This window comes from Poecilia mexicana, unplaced genomic scaffold (genome assembly GCF_051168715.1).
Source record: "Poecilia mexicana isolate PSO_F unplaced genomic scaffold, ASM5116871v1 scaffold_6, whole genome shotgun sequence".
NCBI classification, from domain to species: Eukaryota; Metazoa; Chordata; class Actinopteri; order Cyprinodontiformes; family Poeciliidae; genus Poecilia; species Poecilia mexicana.
In genome coordinates, this window is record NW_028263375.1 from 14,405,593 (window position 1) to 14,426,253 (window position 20,661).

The 20,661-nt window shown below is 39.2% G+C and overlaps 2 protein-coding genes across 2 annotated transcripts; one reads left to right on the plus strand and one right to left on the minus strand.

The window, feature by feature from the left end:
• Nucleotides 1–740: 740 nt before the first annotated feature.
• On the plus strand, nucleotides 741–11,281 carry washc1 (WASH complex subunit 1). The gene is made up of 11 exons (XM_014982955.2): nucleotides 741–876; nucleotides 3,336–3,476; nucleotides 4,489–4,600; nucleotides 4,683–4,829; nucleotides 7,658–7,794; nucleotides 7,899–8,034; nucleotides 8,817–9,012; nucleotides 9,164–9,331; nucleotides 9,498–9,656; nucleotides 9,886–9,957; nucleotides 10,696–11,281. Exons 1-11 carry the CDS (start codon nucleotides 869–871, stop codon nucleotides 10,836–10,838), a joined length of 1,419 nt encoding a protein of 472 aa, XP_014838441.1. The 5' UTR covers nucleotides 741–868; the 3' UTR covers nucleotides 10,839–11,281.
• On the minus strand, nucleotides 11,008–19,569 carry ddx11 (DEAD/H (Asp-Glu-Ala-Asp/His) box helicase 11). Its single transcript, XM_014982907.2, has 27 exons — nucleotides 19,480–19,569; nucleotides 18,827–19,187; nucleotides 18,666–18,752; nucleotides 18,437–18,573; nucleotides 18,291–18,348; nucleotides 18,091–18,198; nucleotides 17,001–17,088; nucleotides 16,688–16,890; nucleotides 16,497–16,571; nucleotides 15,400–15,477; nucleotides 15,282–15,328; nucleotides 15,118–15,197; nucleotides 14,994–15,035; nucleotides 14,834–14,901; nucleotides 14,709–14,747; nucleotides 14,474–14,612; nucleotides 14,184–14,318; nucleotides 13,961–14,073; nucleotides 13,797–13,869; nucleotides 13,107–13,210; nucleotides 12,477–12,626; nucleotides 12,300–12,368; nucleotides 12,111–12,214; nucleotides 11,932–12,016; nucleotides 11,771–11,846; nucleotides 11,540–11,694; nucleotides 11,008–11,435 (listed from the first exon to the last, which is right to left on the minus strand). Coding segments are annotated over exons 1-27 (2,709 nt in total). The 5' UTR covers nucleotides 19,482–19,569; the 3' UTR covers nucleotides 11,008–11,402.
• Nucleotides 19,570–20,661: the final 1,092 nt, after the last annotated feature.

A 20,661-nucleotide genomic window follows, 5' to 3' on the forward strand; every position in this document is an offset into this window, starting at 1 on the left:
ACAACAGAAACGTTACCTATATCTTTCTTTTTTTTTAAATGGACGAAAGAGTACACTGTTCTAATTGACTACATCGTAACAGTCTAATCACCTAAATTAGTTATTCATATGTTTATTGTGTGTAGTGTTGTCACAAACGTTGTTTTTATTCAATTGCAATTTTAGTAAATACATTGAGCAATGAAAAAATGGCAGTACTTAAACTTATCTGGGCCAATTTGGTCAATGCAAAAGTTATTTCCCAGTGTTTTTTACTACCAGAGTTTTTTCTTTTTTTTTTTTTATCATCTTAAGGATGTGTGGATTACATCCATTTACTCTGTCTTCCTCCCACAGTTTGCGTAATATCAAGGTTGATTTATTTTTTAGTCTAAAGTAGTTATAAAAAGGGAAAATACAAAAGCAGAAATTAACTCCACAGTCTTGTCAAACAGTGAGTTCGTACTAGCTTTAGCTGTGACCATTTCATGAGCAAGAATTCACAATATCTTTTGTTATTCATCAAATTAAATTTGTGACACACTTGTTTTTACCTTCTGGTTGAAGAGAAAAATTAAAGAAAAAAAGTGTTGTTGAAAAAGATGTAAAACAATATGAAATCTCAAAGAGTAATTTAACTAACATAGCCAAGTAAGCTAAAGAACGGATCGACCAAGCTAAAAGTCTATGGTTAAAGTAACCAAAGCGGCACCTCAAAAAATAAAATCCGAGTTACCATGAAGGCAGCACCACAGTTTGACGTTGTCATGTGATACAATGTTGCGGAAGTCCAGATATTACGTCTCGTAAAATCAAGTAGCTGTGCAAAAATAACCGAAAGCTTAAGCTAATTATCAAATACATCTTTTGTCGCCGTCAAACACGACCCATGGTCAGGTAAGAATGTTATTTTTAACTCAGCGTTACCCCAACAAACCGTATGGTGCTGCTCTGGGTGCTGCTCTTTAGCATTCCAGGGATATCTTTGATCTGTTTTGTGTTATTTACAAGAAAACAGAGACACTGTGAGTTTATTTGCTACAAGTCATAGCTGGCAAAATCATCTTCGGCGACTGAAGTAGTAAATTACAGGATAGATCCGTAATATAACGGCATCAAATCGGCTTCAGATCTACATTGTAGTAGATATCATGAGAGAGTCAGCAGAGTCCAGAAAAATCGATTAAATTACACCAAAAAGGAGAAAGTCCAGTAGTGGAGTCTGTCTGAGGGAACATGCTGACTCAAAATTAATGGTTGTTTCATTGTTACGTTAGGATTTTATTTATTCTTTTAGACCTTAGATAACTCGATACTGTTTTTGCGGTCTAAGTACATACAATTAAATAAATTTATTCAGGAGGTTCATGTTATTCGTTCAAACGTTTTTAGTGCAGACAATATAAACACGACACGCAATGCAGTATTTTGAACACGTTTTCATTGACGTTATAACCGCTAACTTAAATTATTAGCTAACACTATCAATACTTCACAAAGCTGTTATGGAATAATACAATTTTTGCCGTTTCTTCTTTGCAAAATGAAGCTCAGTCAGATTACATGGAGGGAATATGTGAAAATAACAGATTCTCAATTGATTGTATGTGGTTTATGTAAACAGCTGTTCTTACACATAGATATGCTATAATCCAAACCGTGCGGTTTGGATTAAATACACAAAGCTTTAATGTTTTGTGTATTTAATGTCTTCAATTATATCCATAAAAAAACCACCAAAGCTAAGTAACGAAAACAATTAAAATGTAATGTCTTACAAATTAAGATAAAGACAAAAATCTTAAAACCAAAAATGAGATAAAGCAATTATTAGTTTACTGAAAACCTACATGAAATGGATGATTGTACATATTTAAAACAAGATTTAAACAAAATGTTCACAGAGAACTTTCGATAGATTGCCTGATGAAAAATATTTATGTTCTTTGCTCTACGGATGTTTGCATTGCTCTAAAAATTATTAAAGAAATCTAGTCATAACAAACATCCATCCATCCATTTTCTGTACACCCTGGTCCCTAGTGGGGTGTGGAGGGGTGCTGGTGCCTATCTCCAGCGAACATTTCGGGCGAGAGGCAGGGTACACCCTGGACAGGTCGCCAGTCTGTCGCAGGGCAACACAGAGACAGACAGGACAACAAACAACTATGCACACACACACACACACACACACACACACACACACACACACACACACACACACACACACACTCACACATAGGGATAATTTAGAGAAATCAATTTACCTCACAGTCATGTTTTTGGACTGTGGGAGGAAGCCGGAGTACCCGGGGAGAACCCACGCATGCACAGGGAGACCTTCTTGCTGCAAGGCAACAGTGCTTCCAGTGCACTCCATCATAATGCACAAAACGTTTTGTGCAATCATATCTATTTCAAATCTTCTGTCTCCACAATATTTCAGATTGCCGTCTGAAATATCATCTTAATTTGCAGGATCAGCGTATGCAATGTCATATAAATCAATGCTTAGATGCAATATTTTGCTGTCTGTAATATCTCAGGTACTTAAACTCTTAAACTCTACATGCCAATTCTATATTTGGCCAGTAGCCCTTAATGTCCACACCTGATCTAAATCTTACTGGCAGAGATGATGGATCTCAGGGAGAGTGGAGGAAACATTGTGATGATTAAAAAAAAGAAAGAGAGTAGTGAGGTGAACGTGTGTAAATCCCAATTGATATATAGTCAGCAAGCATGTAGCAATAAAACTGCAAGGTCAAGTTTTCCTAACATTGTGCTCAGGTTTATCAAACGGACACAGATGGTCAATAAATAAAAGAATACATTTCCATAAAGCTGTCTTAACACTTAAGTATTTCTGTGAGGGCGAGACTATATCATGTTAGGTTCAGGTTTGTTTTCTACATATATTCAACAAGCTGACTCTGCACCAGGAAATCTCTTAATACATACACAGAAACATAATCCAAATTTAACATTGTCTCCCATCAAATTTGGTACAGTCAGGAATAAGAATAATATTAGTAAATAGTCAGTATTATAAACGTGTTTTAAAAAATGAGTGGAATGCTCTACATAAATGAAATTTTCAGCTATAAATGGAATCACTATTGTGCCACTCCATCTCATTAATTACTCTAGAAATTTGCTTATTTTCCCCAAATTTAGCACAAACCTAACATTAATCGTTTTTCTACTGTTTTAATTAATATCCATCTCGCTGTTCCTCTTAAACGTGTCTAGTTTAATAGCTCTTGAAAAGGGAGATAAAACAATAACAGTGCTTGGTTTCAGTTTCCTATGAAAATAACAATCTTGCTGTGCGCTGCTGTTTTTTCTTTTTTTAGGATGTCACAGAGGCACTGCCTGGAGGGCCAGGTATACTCGGTGCCTCTCGTTCAGCCTGAGCTGAGGCGAGAGGAGGCTGTTCTTCAGATTGCAGATTCACTGCTGTACTTAGAGGTTATTTCTACAGACATTTTCAGAAGGTAAGCACACAACACACACACACACACACACACACACACACACACACTACAAATATAAATATAGGTAGAGTTTCTAAAGCACATGTCTACAGCATCAGTTTTCCACATTTGAATTCAGAAACACAGACACCTGATTCAGATCCAGTGTTATAAATGGTTGAAATTTTTTATATTTATTTATTTACTTATTTATTTTTGTTAGACGAGATAATAGCCAATTTTCACAGGGAGCGTAAAAAAAAATATATATATTTTTTTCATTGGAAGATGAGCAGTGAAAATATTTTAGGTATAAAGCAGCTCTTGGAAAAGTCTCATCAACGCATTGAATGGACTGATGTTGAACATTACGGCATCTGCTAAAAGTAAGCTGCTATGGATCAAGATGTCACTTTCACTAGATTGCACAGTTATTGAGCAGCGTATGTTTTACACCAGATGGTCCTGTCTGGCACACTGCAACCATCGGCTTCTGTAATTATATCAAAACACATATTCATAGCTGGAAGAGTCAGAAAATCGTAGCATCAGTTACAATATGACCTGTTTTAAGTGTGGAAACTTTCTTAAATTTTGATTTTGATTTGATTGTATTTCTGCTATCAGTGTTTTTACACTGTCTTTAAAATTATGGAATAGTATTGAATTTTCTTTTAGTTATTTTCAAGTCTGTATATGTATGGAAAATCGCTTTGGTATCAAAATGTTCTTCGGTGTTCCGTCTTTTCAAATTTGAAATCATATTTGGTAAGAATGAAAAGCCCGATGAATGTAAATTCAGTGCCTCCACATCACACTATAAGGTTAAAGGCTAAACTAAAATACCAAGAGCCAGTAATGGTCATGTTAAACTCTGCAAACTGTGACATAAAAACGTGTGGAAAAATTCTGCTACCCTCGCGGCTCTGGCGAAGGTCAACTCAACTGGCCGAACCTTTCACAATACTTCAGACACATTTTTCCTGATGCATGAATGTGATTATTGTCATGTTTGTGTTGATGTTGCTCCCAGGGTCTCTGAAAGTGTAGAGAAGAACCGGCGCCAGCTGCAGAGTGTCTCTGACCGGATAAGACTAGCTCAGGCCCGTGTTGACAAGATTAAGGGCAGTAAAAAGGCCACCAAGGTAACAAAGACAAAATTACAAGTTTTACACTCAGATTCTCGTTGAAGCATCACATAAAATCCTTATAAATCTGTGTGCAAAGGTTTTCTCCAGTGCCAAGTACCCTGCCCCAGATCGGCTCCAGGACTACTCCTCCATCTTTACCGGAGCCGCAGATCCTTCCTCTCAAACCCGGCCTCGCCGCAAGATACAGAATAAACTTCGGCCTTTTGATGAGAAGGCCTGGCAGGTGAAAAAAAAAACACACAAAAAACGTCCAATACTGTGCTTATTTTTTTTTCTTCGTGAAATCCACTTATTTTGAAAAAATCAATTGTAACATAAAAAGAAAAGTAGCATTATCGCTGCCGCAATCAACATCCAAAATCAAGCTGAACCCTACAAACTTTTGAAGAGTGTGGAGTTTGATATTTTAATTTTTGTCCAAAACTCGATAAGCATTGAAAAAATCTTATTGAAAATGAACATTTTTAAACTTTAATCTAGTATCTGAAATATAATATAAGCCAGACTTTGTAGCATCATTTACTTTTAATAACTTAAAAGTAGATGATGCGATTGATCTTTGATTTGTCACATCAAAACTTAAGTTTTTGTTTAACTTATTGATGAGCTTGTTTTTTTTTAGTTACGGAGAGAACTCACAGGCAAATTAATGCTTGTCAGAAATAAAAAGAGCAAGAGCCTCCTAGATTGATGTTTTAAGCTGCACTGCAGTGAATAAAGCATTTGCAAAATAAAGGTGTCATAGATTACAAACTGTGCTTGGAAGAATTTGTGCTTAGTGTAGAATAAGTCCAAGTGCAAAACAAAAATGCTCTCACTTACTCGCACTGCGGAGCTGGAAACCAACCCACCTAGTCATATTTTTGGCTATACAAATGTCAAAAATTCTGAAAAAAAAAAAAGATAATGTTTGTCTGGAAATGTGAATTTTGTAATTCTAAATTTGTAGGATCTGTGCAGAAAAGATGCATTTGTGTTGTGTTCACCTCGGCTGTTTTATTGTGAGCGGTGCTCACACATTTCCTTATACTTTCAACATAACTTCATACAGTGTTATGAACGTATATCTATGAGTATACATTCATAGATACCTATTGCTATTGTTAATGCTTGAATTATGTGACCAATTCAGACCTGAAGTCTAACACAGTATCCTGTAAAGAGATATAAATGCTTTTATATGTACAGGTTAGATCTTGATGTTGGTCCTGTGGGTTTCTGGACTCATGGAGAAAGAAGACGTCAGGGCTAATCTCAACTTCTCATATGTATGAAGGCTGCAGGGCAAAACCTCTCTAAATACTGACTGAGATTCAAAAATGTGAGATTGGGGAATGTTTTATCATCAGCCCAGATATTTTTAAATCAAAGAGAAATGAGCCAGAGTGTGCAGAAAGCACGTAAATACAAAAAAAAAACACTGATTTGATCCACAGTTTTGAGGCTTTTTTAGCACTGTGTGTGCAACTATCTCTACTCTTCTGATGCTGTTGGGGAAACACCATCTATTTCCCTCAGCTCATTTATGCAGCTTCCCACATCCACTGTCACTGTGGCAACCGGAGAGATGTAGCTTTTTACTGAGGTGGGAAAAGAAATGCTCTATAAGCTGAGCAATGATGAGAAGAATGAAGCTGCCCATACAACAAGCTCACAGCTGGCTCAGAACATCTGGAAATCTAACAACATCTGGGTCCAGATGTTGACAGACTAGTAGTCTAGTGGGTCCTGAGACTCTGAAGTCTTATGCAAATTTTGTGCTGATATTTGGGTGAAAAGAACAAAAACATGATCCACTTACTGATCATTAAGAGATAGGTTTCCAATTTTTTTTGTGTGTCTTGGCGGCTGTTTTATAGTGCTCTATATGACACTTGTTAAATAAATGTCTGGTTACTCCGTTCTAAAATTGCTTGTATAGGAGTACAGCTTTGACAAGCCTCCTCTCCTAACCCCTTGTCTGTCTCATTTTAACTCCCCTCCAGGCATGAATTTAACCAATCCTTAGTTCGATGAAAATAAAACATTCTTCATATATTTTCCTTGAAAATACCCTTTCTACGCCTTTAAATTACTCAGAAGGAACACCACTTGTTTTGCCTGAAACAAATGTATAAAAAGCATACTTCTCAACAAACAACTAAACATAAAATAAATGCATTTTATTTTTGCACTTGTTAATATCTATAAACGGTTACTATGTTATCCCCCTCCCCTTCTCTCTACACACTTCTTGTGTCTTGCTTATTCAAAATTCAAAATGTTCTCTATTCATTTTTTGAGGTCTTTAAATTTAACCGTCTGCATATTTCGCATATTTATCTGACTTTATCCTGACATCATTCCCTTATCCTCTGATGCAAATTTTGATGTCGCTACATACTTTTTTTTAAATGCATGTGTCATTTCTGTCCGTTATAGGTAGTGTCTCATCAGCAGGTTTAGAAAAAATGGGGGAAAAAACAACCTCTGAAATTTCTACTATTTGACATCCCCCATCTAAATCCAGATCCCAGGTCTCATTCTTTCCTTGTCAGAACCTTTGATGCAGGTTATTTTGCAACCCACTTCGTTAAATTTGTCACATGCTGTACATGGAGTACATCAGAGGCCGTGCGTGCGTTGACAGGGAAAATCGACTGTAAATGCACGAGAGTTTGTGTGTCTGTGTTCGCTCGGCTCAGTAGAAGCTCGTGAATAATTTATAGCGAGCCCCTCCGTTTTTCCTGCACCATCTCACAACCTTTACAAAAATCCTGCATATTTTCTGCTGCGTATGCTTGCTCTCGCCAGAGTGTAGATTTTTGTTTGTGTGAAGGATACGTGTGTATTTGTCAGACTGAAAAAAAAAAAAAAGACACTAGCAGTTGTTTCTGGTGCAGAAATGAATTATTTAACATCCTCCAAAAGAAGTGTCCCTTATAATTCCTGCTGATTGAGGGTGTGCGCGTCCTTTAGCAGAGGGATTGTCGTGGCATTTGTCATTCTGGTTGCTCAAGATTTACACATTCCTCCCCACACACACACTTTGTATTGATCTCTCCCCTTCAGGAGAAGTTAACATATTTCCCAGTGTGTGTGAGCAATAAGAAGAAGGCTGAGGATGAGACAGAAGAGGGATTGGGCAGTCTTCCGCGAAACATCTCATCCGTCAGCTCTCTGTTGCTCTTCAACACCACAGAGAACTTGTGAGTGAACGGAGACGGACTGGAATGCTTCCTGCTGCAACAGCTGCACTGATTTCAAGTTTTTGCCTCTGCATCTACTAACTTGCATCTTTTGTTTTTCATAGATATAAAAAGTATGTGTTCCTTGACCCTCTGGCTGGAGCCGTGACAAAAACACACCAAACTCTGGAGACGGAAAAAGAGGAGAAACCATTTGATGCCCCGTTGTCGATTACAACAAGAGAGCAGATGGAGAGACAGGTGTGTGTTGATCGATAGTGGCTCGGCACATTACGACCATAAACCTATCGTGTATTTCACATGATAGGCCAAAATAAACAAGTGCATAAAAAATGGGCTGTGTATGTGTTCATCCCTTTTTATTTTGATACCTACAATAAAATCTAGTGGGATTAGATATCTGGAAAAAGTCACTTATTCAATAGAGTCCAGCTATTTGTATTGCAATCTGTTCTGTGAAGATCCCAGAGGGAGAAACCTGCTAGAGACTGTAAAATACCTGATCACTCATCCAGAAGGACAACAATGCTAAATGTGCAGCCAGAAGGGAATCAAGGCATGTTTATGTGTTGGAAGGCCTCAGTTACAATTCAGACCAATTTAGAATCTGAGGCAAAACTTGAATATTTCTTTTTCAGATATTTACAGATGGTGCCCATGTAGTCTCAAAAAGCTCATTATTTTGCCAAAAAATTCACTCCAATGAAAATATAGTTGCATTTAGAGCTAAAGAAGGTTGAAGAAAGTTTTCATTCAGTGGGAATAACTACAAATGTATGCCACACTTTTAAGATTCAAGAAAATCCAATTACTTGTATGCACAACTGTGGATGGATCTTTTGCAAAAATCCTAATTGTATGCATTGAGGTTTGTGATTGTAATGTGGCAAAATGTGAAAAACAATGTATAGAACTTTGCTTCTGCAAGTTCCAGCATAGCCAGTATTAGGTTGACTTTTTAATATGCAGGATTGCCTAATTTCTCAATGATGATTCCCCCCGCCCCCTCTCCTCTCTAACAGACAGCTGAAAGTTATTTTTATGTGCCAGACCTGGGTCAGGTGCCTGAGATAGATGTGCCGTCCTACTTGCCTGACCTTCCAGGTATTGCAGACGATCTGTCATACAGCGCAGATCTTGGACCTGGATTCGCCCCATCAGGACCCACTCTCAACATCCCAGAGCTGCCCTCCTTCTCTGGGGAGGGCGTTTCACCAGGTGACATAGCTGCCCTTTGAACACTTGCTTGACTGTGTCTTATATTTGTTTATATATTTGCATCTTTATTCTTTTTCGCCTGCCTCAACTTTGGGCCATTTTTTTTGTTTTTTATTGAAAAGCTAATTTTATGGGGTTTATTTTGTTTCAGGCCCTGAGCTCCAAAATAATCTTCCACCGCCCCCACCTCCTCCCCCACCCCCTCCCTCTGAGCCTGCCCTCCCTCCCACTGCTCCTTCAGGAGCTCCTCCTCCTCCGCCTCCGCCACCTCCTCCTACCATAGAGATCCCCGTGGAAGCTACTCCAACGCCAAGCTCAGGTTGGTTACATCCGAGCTCCTCGCTTTGAGTAAAAACAGTATTAAAGTGCTGAAACCCTCCACTTCTAATGCAGTAGGAGAACTTTGTTTGTTCCCTAGCTCTAACCTAACTCATATTAATGAGTGAAGTTTAACAGGGTGTCCTCACTGTATGCTCTGAACACAGGCCCTGTGTCTGGCGCGCCGAGCGAGGTGGTGCAGCCATCAGATGGGCGCGCCAGTCTGCTGGAGTCCATCCGCAACGCCGGGGGTATCGGCAAAGCCAAGTTACGTAACGTTAATGAACGCAAGATGGAGAAGAAGAAACAAAAAGAGCAAGAGCAAGGTGAGGGACTGAGAGGGGCTCGTCCGTGTTTAATCAGTGACTTCAGGATCCAGTCTAAAGATAAGATGCACCTGTACTGCCACAGTTAAAAAGTCTTCATAGTCCTGGCAGTTTTAGATTTTATATTTCATTCAACTAAAAAGTCTGATTTTTGACAAAAAAATTGATTTTTATTTTACCCAAAAGATTCAGGATTTAAGTATCTACTTGTCTGTTTTTTGTTGTTCAGCTGTTGGAGCAGCATCTAGTGGTGGAGACTTTATGTCCGATCTCTTCAATAAACTCGCCATGCGCCGGAAAGGTGAGAATGTGAAATGCTCTTTATTTTATTTACCCAGGAATATCCCATTGAGATACAGTATTTCTTCTGCCCAAGAGTCTCAATAAAGAACCTTTTAGGACTAAGACCAAAAATATGTTATGTATCAAAATATTTTCAGCTGTTATCCATGTGGAGTCATGACCAGATGCCTTTTTAAACATGACTCTCCAGATGATTTCTGTTTTATAGTAATAGTAAGGCTAGCAGTTAATGAACAGGAATAAATAAAAAACATATTAGCCATTTTGCTGTCATGTACCAATTTTAACTGTGCTAAAGAACTTTAATCTATGCTGAAGTCCATTGTTACTTGTACAAATTATGGAAATGTACAAATAATAATATATCACAATAATACACTTAACAAAAAGAGTTATCTACCAAGGTTAATACAAGTAGTGAAAAAAAGTTGGTCCCATTATTCAGCCTTGTGGAACACCGCTCTCCACATGTGACCCAACCAACTGGGTTCGTTTGAAAACCAAATGAATACAACCTGTGTTTTGCTAACTTTGTATAAGTCAATGAGATTTACAAAAACCAAAATACCGCAATGTTACCTGTATCAGCTCTGATGCAAGTTACTGTGCCTCACTGTCAAATATTTTGAAAATAGTTTCACTTGTCCGTTTGAGATTCAAATATTTTAGTTGAAATTGTTTTTGTATTAGGAGGAACACCAATGATGATGACAGGTTGGATGTTCTTTGTCTCCAGGAATATCAGGGAAAGGCCCAGCAGGTGGAGAGTCGGCTGAAAATCCCGCTGGTAGCGGAGGCGCATTCGCCAGGATGTCAGACGTCATCCCACCCCCACCCGCCCCACATTCAGCGGCGGAAGACGACGATTGGGAAGCATAACATGGTGGACAGTGATCGGCACGAAACATACTTTTTTTTTTTTTATTGAAGAACTGGCATATTATTTGCATAACGTAAAAGACGTAAATAGCCAAAAAGAAATGGTAGCTGGCTAAATAATTTCACAAGACATTTGCAGCTGTAATGAAATAAATATAACAGACTGAAATAACTTCACATTTTTTATTAAATTCCAAATATCTATTCCATATACCTATGAAAAAAACATTTAGCGAGGAGGCTTTGAATTACATAACACTGTCCTTAAAATATTTACATTTTCTAGAAGAAGTCATCATTGCTGAGCCGGCCTAGTAGCAGTTAACAGAAAATAGCTTTCAATCGCTAACATGTTGACTAAAACCTGAGAACATTTTGGTGAACAATGGAGAACCTGACATGTTTTAAATGTAAAATAAAGAGAACATGAAAACAAAAAACAAGATGTCGCTAGTAGTGATGGTGTAACTCATTAAAAATAACATTTCTGAGTCTTATTTAAACATTACATTTTGTGCAGTTTCTTTCTTATTGAGGTCGTGAAGAAGCTCTGTGGGAGACAATCTACTCCCGTTTCTGCTTTTTCTCCAGGAAGAACTAGGAAAGCAGAAAATAAAAAAAAAAAGCTGATATTATGAACTTGCCTTCGTTCAGTCGAGATGCAACAAACTTTTCGGGGCGCTTTTGTGCGTCATTCTCACCTTCCGTAATGCAGCAAAAGCAGGGCCAAAGCTTGAGTGTGTGCTGGTGCGATTCTTGATCCACGCGGGGAGTTTAGCGAGCGTAGCAGGCCGTGCGTAGCGCCTGTCGCAAAGGACAATGGAGGAATAGTCACCTCTGTGTCGGATGGCTCTGCCTTTGGAGAGAACGGACATGTTAACGCCTCCTGATTAACAAATATTGCTTTTAAATGTACCTTCTGTAAGCGGTACCTATAGACTGGTTAACAGCCTTCATGCAGAGGTTTTCCACCAATGCTTGTCCAGGGTTTTTCCCATGGCTGTGAGGCTGCAACATAGAAGCAAAATCATTCATCTCTCTTACAACATTTTACCTTAAGTATAACAATTTTGGAGTGAAAGAAGAACCTGACCAGGTGTTTGTCAAGATACGACATCTTTTCCTGCAGCTCTGGAGATTTGATGTTGGGATACGGCATGCCGACCATCACCACACACCTGTAATCATATGCGCAAACACGCATAATTCACTTTTAATATTCCAGGCAGCGTACAGGAGCTTGTTAACCATGGGGGTTTGTGATTAACACACCTGCCCAGGTCGTCGGAGAAATTAATGCCCTCGCTCATCTTTCCACCGACCACAGAGAACAATATCGCTCCCGTGACTCCTCCGCTGCTGTCCACGGCACTCCTCTGAAACGAAAGCAGTGGTGAAGTCTCGCCACAGTGACCACATCACTGACGATCAGATATCTGCCAGGTGAGAAGTTCACATTACCTGGATGCAGCGGGAAAACTCGTTTAGCACCTGCTCTACCTGGTTGGCCTTCTTTGGCTCCTGGAAGATCTGAGAAGCGATTGGGAGACGGGAGATTTAGGTCTTTAATAAAGCTGTGCTTTTTTTTTTTTTTTCTTGCACTCTTCATTACTATTAAAATATGCTGCTGGTTTATACCTTTTTCTTATTCCCCAACCGGATAAGCACACCGCTGGCCTCCCAGTGAGAAATGATTCTCCTGGAGTATTCGTAGGAGGGGAAGAAACACACGACCCCGCCCGGAACGACGTTGCAGATGTTGGAGAGAATGCGTCCCGTTTCATCCATCTGTTAACAGAAGACTCTGCTTTTAATCCTTAATAAAAACATACACAATTCTATTTATTATAATTTATTTGGAAAAATGCACTTTATCACAAAAGATGGACCAAGTAATTGGCCAGAGATTAAAATCGACCAATTTTCCCTTGAGAATAAATACTGAAGAAAAAAAAGTTTTTTTTCCCCTCTAATCAAATTCATTAACACAAAGAGCTTCACCGGTTCTCATCTGTTAATGCATCAGCCAACAGCGAACACTTTTCTTCACTTTTCTGCATTCAATAAAAAGGTTAAGGACACGTGCTTTGATGCATGAATGGGGAAGATGTAATTTCTTCTTTTTTCTTTTTATGGATTCAAAACCTCTACTTTTATCCATGAACCTGCAGCACTGTTTTATCTTGTAAGTGTGTTAACCTTAAGAATAAATAAAAACAATTTCAACTGTTAAAAGTTGTTAACTTATTGAAATGTGTCTGTTTGTACCATTTGGGGTGAGTCTCTGTTTTGAAAGGTAAAGTCCAGCTCCTGACCAGATGGACCGGCGCATAAGACAAGAGGAAGAATGTTTTCCGGAGGAATCACATGGCCTGCAGATTTCATGAGAAGTAAAGTAAAAGGATTAAAATGATACAACCATTGAAGTACATAGGATATTTTCTGCATTTACAGTGGTGTGACAGCTAACTGTTGCTAAAAGACAGTTCTTATCTGTCATGAAAAAAATGTCTTTATTGCAATCTAAACCTCTTTTAATGTACAATTTAAACCAATTTCACATGGATTACTCTATTAGTTATAAACCAGGACTGTTCCACTTGGATAAATTAGTCTGATTTGAGCTTAAAGTGAATTAGAAACAGCTGATTGTGGATTATTCCCAACCAATAACTCAGTTACAAGTGGAGCAGCTGAAATATATTTTGTGTCTCTTTTCCAAAGTGATGGGGTATCAAGAGGACGGTGCTCTGGTCTGTCAGAGTTTAAAAAAAAAAAAAAAACTAACTTGATCATCTGGGAGAAGATCGGAGTAAAGCTGCTGCTTATCCAGCCATCTATTTTAATTAGATAGCTGTTATGAACAGAAATACGCATAAACAGAACCACTGACACAAAGAGCGTTATAAACAAAAGCTCAATAAGCTGTAGTGATGTGAGAGAAAAAGAGCCACTCACCACAGGAAAACTCTGTGATACGCTCCTCCTTCACTCCGGCAGAGAACAGTAGCTCCTGTTTGAAATCTGAAACCTATACGTGTATATGTTTCTTTAATCTTAAAATCTCTACGCAACCCTTTTTTATTGTTGTTGTTTGTCCAACTCTCTCAGAATCAACTCACAGGCTGCATTGTTCCCCCAGCAATGATGACTGCTCTGCACTCCTTCAACACCTGGGCGAAATGGACCGCTGGATTCAAAAGAAGGAACTTGACGCTGCTCTCGGACAAAGTGCCTGGGTGACAAATGGACAGTCTCACACCAGGGCAGTTGAGCCTCTGTGTTTGATTTACATCTGTGACATAAATCAAACACATCTCCAAGGTATTAAAAAAAGATGGATACCTTGTTTCTGTAACACCACTCTGCCATCAGTGTTACTGTTGGTGAGAGCCAGGAAGAAACCCTCCACCTGCATCATAGGAGATGCGGACAGCACTTTGTCTGCTTCGGAAGCCCCCTGCTGGTCTGTTGAAGGAACTGCTCGCAGGAGAGTGCACGGCGTATGATGAAAAATAAGCAAAACTTACAGCTGTTTGCTGTGCAATACATGGTCACATGCAGAAAAATAACACCTAGAATGTTTCTTAAATGTCCATAGAACGACTACAAAGAGGAAGCATTCCGAGGCTAACCTGGTGTGGAGCTGGGGTTGCTGTTTAAGGCCTGAAGGTAGCGATTTAGGCCTTCTGTGCGACGATTCTCCTTGTTGGAGCTGCTGTGGGTGTGCAGAGTCACACCAGTGCCAGCGTACTTCTCCACAAATCCACCCAGCTGCCGACAGAGGTTGAAAAGGTTTAAAAACGTAAGCAAGATATTATAATGTTTTATGTGCATCATATTAATCAAGCTAACATGAGAAATGCTTACCTTCCGGCTGATCATGCTCTTTTCAAAGTACCTTTGTAACTAAGGTAGGAAGATCAGTAATATAAATGTTTATGATTTTGGTAAAACTGAACATCCGACATGTTTTTGGGCTAAAAAATAACTACCTTAAACAAGTTGATGTTGTCAATCTGAGCTTTGAAGAGGAAGTTGTTAATAGTATACATTTCAGTCCCTGGGGGGTGGGGGGGAGAAAACATGTTTTCTAGTGAGCAACTTTTCAAGGTTCGCCAATAACTACGTTACACACGTTTATCCCCGACTGACCTGCTTGTGTAGTTTGACTCTGTGGATTCTGTCCAACTTTACCTGGAACAGGAAAACAGTGAGAAATGCCAGGATTATTATGAAGCACCCCAAAAGTTTTGTTTGGAAGTTGGGAGACACTCACCTCCCAGCACACGGATGAGTCCCTCTATCACAAACAGAATCTGTTTGATGTACATCAAGTTCTTCGCCTTCAGTCTGTTCCTGGTGTTTGAAACAGGTGCATATTGAATAAGAACAATGCGAGACAAAACTGAATGTATGATTTGATTCTGTCTCAGCGCTCACTTGTAGCGGTCGGCGTACTGGGTGAGCTGGGACTGGGCGCGGCAAAGCTGCAGAAAATTCAAACGTTAGGAACATCGACGCTGAGAGCGAACACGAATGAGACTTAGAAAGAGTTTACCTGCGCTCCGCTGAGCTCTGTGCTGTGTATACAGGAGAGAGTGTCACTGAGGTTGTGCGCTTCGTCTATGATCACCACCTGTTTTTAAAATATGAAGTTAGTCATCCTGGTTGCAGAGCCCTCCAGACTTACTTAAACTTTAAAGCAAATGATTTGTTTATTATACTAGCAGAAATTCACACTGAAAATGTCCACTTTGAGTTCAGCAAAGTGAGTCAGAGGAGGAGAAACTTGAAAAAGTTCTAGCAATTCTTACAAAATGTAACTGCACATGTTTATTTTATTTATTTATTTATTTTCATCATTTACTTCTTCAAATTATCAAAGTGTTCAGATACTTTTAATTAGTAATACGTACATTGTTTGTCCCTGGGGTATTTATTTGGGGTGATTATGGTGATGCATGTCGATTTTCATACATCAAGAAATGGCTTTAATTAGACCATATCTACACTCAGAGAAATTAAACAGTTTAAATGAACTGCATTTGTTGAGGTGGGTTGAAAAATTATCTTTAAAAAACCCTCCAAATGCCCCTCTAAGTAAAGAGGATCTGTTCACGCCAACTGGTTGCCTAAGAGAAAAAAAAAACAAAAAACAAAAAAAACTTTTTGTTTACCATTATACACTTAACATATGTGTGGAGTTTGCTAAACAGAAAGAGTGTAAAATGGTGAGTTAATCCCAACATGAATTATGTTCGAATGAAGTGTTTTGTGCAAGGGACTTTTAAAATAAGAGACTTCCAGTAAAATTCAGTTGGGATCAATCAATAACTGAGTATGGCTCACCATTAGGTCTGCCAGCTGGATAAGGACCTAAAACATTCCCTTTGTAGTCAAATTAAAGTATGAAGTATTTTTGTGTTTAATTTTGCTGCAGCAATAGAAGATTCATTTATTTCTAGGGGATTGTCATTGAAATTTTCTGTAAATATCAAATGAAATCAGAAGCTAAATAGGCAAGAACTTTTTCTCCATACATCTCTGAATCAGATCAGTGCAGTTTAATAGCATTGCAAGCATTTAAAATGTAATTTAAAATGCTTTTTAGGCTAAATTGGGTATAAATTATTTATACAAAATGTATAAATGTACCTGTCCCTTTAGCTGGACACCTGCTGCCCTTCTTGTGGCCTCATGAAGAACCATCTGATAGGGCAAAACGACCAGCTACAAAGAAATAAAAGCAAAAAATGCTGCAAGCAGGACTATTAATCCACCTCTACCTTTAGCGGCGTTAACACACTATCAGAGAGGGCGAAAGGGGTATAAGTGGATAGATTTACCTGCGCAGGTGGGACAGCAAGACGTGTGGAATAATAGGGACATGCTTTTGTTTCCTTGCCCAGCTTCAGCAGCTGCTCTATGTCCTGCACCGTCCCCAGAACTTCATCCCTCATCTGCTGCAGAGCCAGAGCTTTGTTGTAAGGACACACACTCTTCGGCGGACCCCTCTTTCGTTTTGCACCGTCTTCGTGGTGCTGCTTCTCTGCAAACAAATAAAAGAATGAGGGGGAAAAAAAAAAAAAAAACATACAAGCCAACAGAATATGACCTTACTTTGAGAACTGAGTAAAGTTGTGGCTAAATGGCTCTCACCGTGTTTGTTTTTCTGCATCTCCATGCAGCGGTCATTAATGTGCTGGATGCTGCCCAGCCGCCGGACCTCCTCGTTAACGCACAGATTCTGCAAAGAACAGAGTGCAGCGACAAGGAAAACGGGATCAGACTTATTGGTAACCTGTCTATTTTTGTTTAGTGATTATGCTTAAAAAAAGTGATCAGTTTTAACTGAACATGATTGTTAAAAAAAAAATCTCAGTGGTGAGGGTGCTGCAAAGCATTTCCATCATCAAGCTGAGGTGCACACAGACACAACAGGAAATTTGCTCTGTTATGCTTTTATTTTGAAGACTAGTTTCTTTTTCTTTGAGGTCAACTTCCTGTGGGCTAGCTTCATGGAGTGCACACATGATGGCAGCCAGGCCAGACTTTCACCTGGAGGGAACTCCCTAATTATCCATCTTATTGGGGCAGACTACAGGGTGAAGCTAAGCGATAAAGTGGACTGAAGCTTTTGTTTTTGCTTTTTATTTGTTGTTTTGTTTATTATCAGTATAAGTTGTAGTCAGTTAAGTGTGTGCTAAATAATTTTCTTCGTAATTTGCATCAGAGCAAAACTGTGAGATGAAAGGAAAATGTTTATTTTAAACAAACACAAACGACTTCTTGTCATGTCTCTTTTTCCAATACACCTAAATAAAATCCACTGCAATAGCTCCTTGCATAAATCACCTATTTCATAACTAAAGTCCTCGTGTGTATCGGAACAGCAAGCATAAATCTAGCTGTTCTGTGAACGTTTCGGACGTTTATAAAACTATAATAGTGAGCAAATAGCACCATAGAGAAAATTGTTGAAAAGTTTAAAGGAGAGTTTGGTTCTAAAATGGAACATTCTGGTCTGTGTGGTGAACAACTAACCCTCCACCATAACATTCCTCAAATGTCAGACTATAACAAGCTGCAGCATTAGTTACAGTAAAGTAAATAATAAAAAAAAAGACTGCCCTACAAAAAAAGGAAAGGATGAAAACCCAAACTATACCAGATATCATGTTCAATGTTTTTTTTGTTTTTTTTATATTATTGTTCTTGTAAAAGAGTGTGTGTGTGCACCCATCCATACCTGCCGAGAACCCAGCATGACCAGACTGATGTTCGTACCGAAGGGGCTTTTCTGAACCTCATGGACAAACTGGGCCAGCTGGGAGTGAGTTCGACTGCAGTAGTAAATCTGCAAGCGGGGACGTTCACACTCGCATCAGAATCAAGATTAACACACATTGTCATCTATTTTGAGATCATGTTTATTGCCGACTTCGTCACCTTAGTCACATGCTCTTCAACCAGCTCCTCATCGTCCTCATCCTCACCTCCGAAGAATCTGGTAAGCAAAGACACCTTGTTTTAATCGCCTTCTCAGGCTTTTCATGACACCCGTGAGAGTGCAGTCGATGAAAGCATTCACTCACCTGCTCTTACTCTTGGATTCATCATCACTCTCATACTCTGCAACGACAAGCTCCTCGTCCTCCTGATCTCCTGGCGTCGCGGTTTGTTCCTCCTTACTGAGCTGAAGCAGCTTGAATGCCTCATCCTCTTCGCAGCTCTGAGGTGAGGTCACAGATAAACATTTCCATCTACCTGTATGACATGTGTAAGGACGGATTCTGAACATGGGGGCTCTCCAAACAGTCCTACCTTTCTTTTACTTGCATACTTTAGATGAAGATTATTTCTGATCATCTCCATTCGCTCTTCTCTCTTCTTCCTCTTCAGCTCCTCCTCCTGAAACAAAAAGCTTAAGTTTTATTAATGAAAAAACATAAATAAATAAAAGCTGCCATCCGAACGTCCCCCACCTTTAACTTTGACACCAGGTCACGTTCAGCCTTCTTCTGGACAAAGTCGGTGATCCAGTCGGGCTCTGCAGACGCAGAGCTGCTGCTGGATGGCGGAGCAGCAGAGGCGGAGAGAGACGCTTCTCCTTCCTGCAGCAGAGCGGCGGCCTCCTGTCTCCTCTTCTCCTCATAGTCTGCCAGCCAGCTCAGAGCTCCACATATGAGACTTAAAGACTTGCCTGTTCCAGTTGGACTCTCAAAGATGCCCACTTTGCCTTGGTCCAGGGCGCTGTAGAGCGCTTTCATGAACTGCTCCTGGATGTCATAGGGCTTATAGGGAAAGGGAAATGAGTCCCTTCCATTTTCCATGCTCCTAAAGTGCCTGCAAGGAAAAAAAAAAAAACATAAGGATAAGATAGACCCATAAACTAAGTCATCCTAATTGTTAGGTAAAACACAGTGACGCTATGGTCCCAAAAGCAGATATAGAAGCTTTTGTAGGTGTGGGCTGCTGCTACATCCTGTTGGAAAAAAGGAAATCTGCATTTTTCAAAAAGGCTCGTCAGTAAAGAAGAAACATTGAGTGCTCTAAAATATTCTGGCAAATGGTTGCTCTGACTTTGGACTTGATAAAACACAATATTTGAAAATCATACAAATGATATTATCATTACATGTCAAGTTAAAACAGCAAATGGTACACTTTTGAATGCATTTCCCATCTCCACCCAACTGCCACGGACCTCACCAACAGTCAAGCGCACCCACCCATTTCACTTCTCAAGCTCAGCAGCCAAATTTATAAGGTAACTTGGCACACCTGTGCTCAGAATGATCTCTCTTCAGACAAAGAACCTCAACTGAGAGCTTCCTCAAAGACACCACTGGTAGGTTTGGCATTATTCTCAGTTTACATCATTCAAATTGCATTCAGAAGACCAAAATAGATTTGTTTGATGCAATGTTTTTCATGTGTTTGGAAACAAATTCATTGCACTGTTTGGAATATAGTTTATTTTTTCACTGTTAACTTACAAGTAAATTATTAAATCGTTACTTGAGAAACAAGTTAATTAGTTCAAGTTAAAATTAACTCATTGTGATCTAATTTATCTTATCTATTTGAAGGTTTTCAACCTATTCTTTGACTACTCATTGACTACTCACTGACTACTCTGACCTACTCATGTGAACCACTGCTCATGTGACCACACGTTTGCTCATATGCTGTTGATGAGAGCCATCTAAAGAAAAGATAAATAAAAGATGTCACTGAGATGAGTTGTTCCTGCGTCTCTTTGGAGGAAGAAAGCCTTTTCAAGTTTGGGCAAAACGACTTATTAAGATTCTCCTGCAGATTAAGAAATTTCATATCTGGGGCCAAAGCAGATATATGTCTTTCTTTGCATTCATAGTTGCCATAAATTCAAAGACATACACTATCCTGTCACAAGGAAGATATTGCCTCCTACCATGAAATGGTCTGTTACGCATCCAACAGTTCATTCGGAGTCTGAATGGGACATTTGTCACTCAAAAAAGTACTAGTCGTAAGTACCTAAAAGTACGGTTAACAGTTATTGATATCTGAATCGCTTTATCTTCTCGCATTCATTATATACGTATATATATATCGGCAAAGTAGTGAACTCACCACAGGGATGAAGTTTTGAAACGTACTTTGTTCAACTCCCGGGTTTTCAACAACCGCGCCAACAAACAGAAGTGCTCACAAACAGTGGCCAATAGGAGGGGGGATAAAAATAGAAGTGCATGTTTTACTATATGAAACAACTTATGTGGGCGGGGCAATTATAATACAAGCTTTATCTTCTTCGCTTTATAGTCTGCATTAC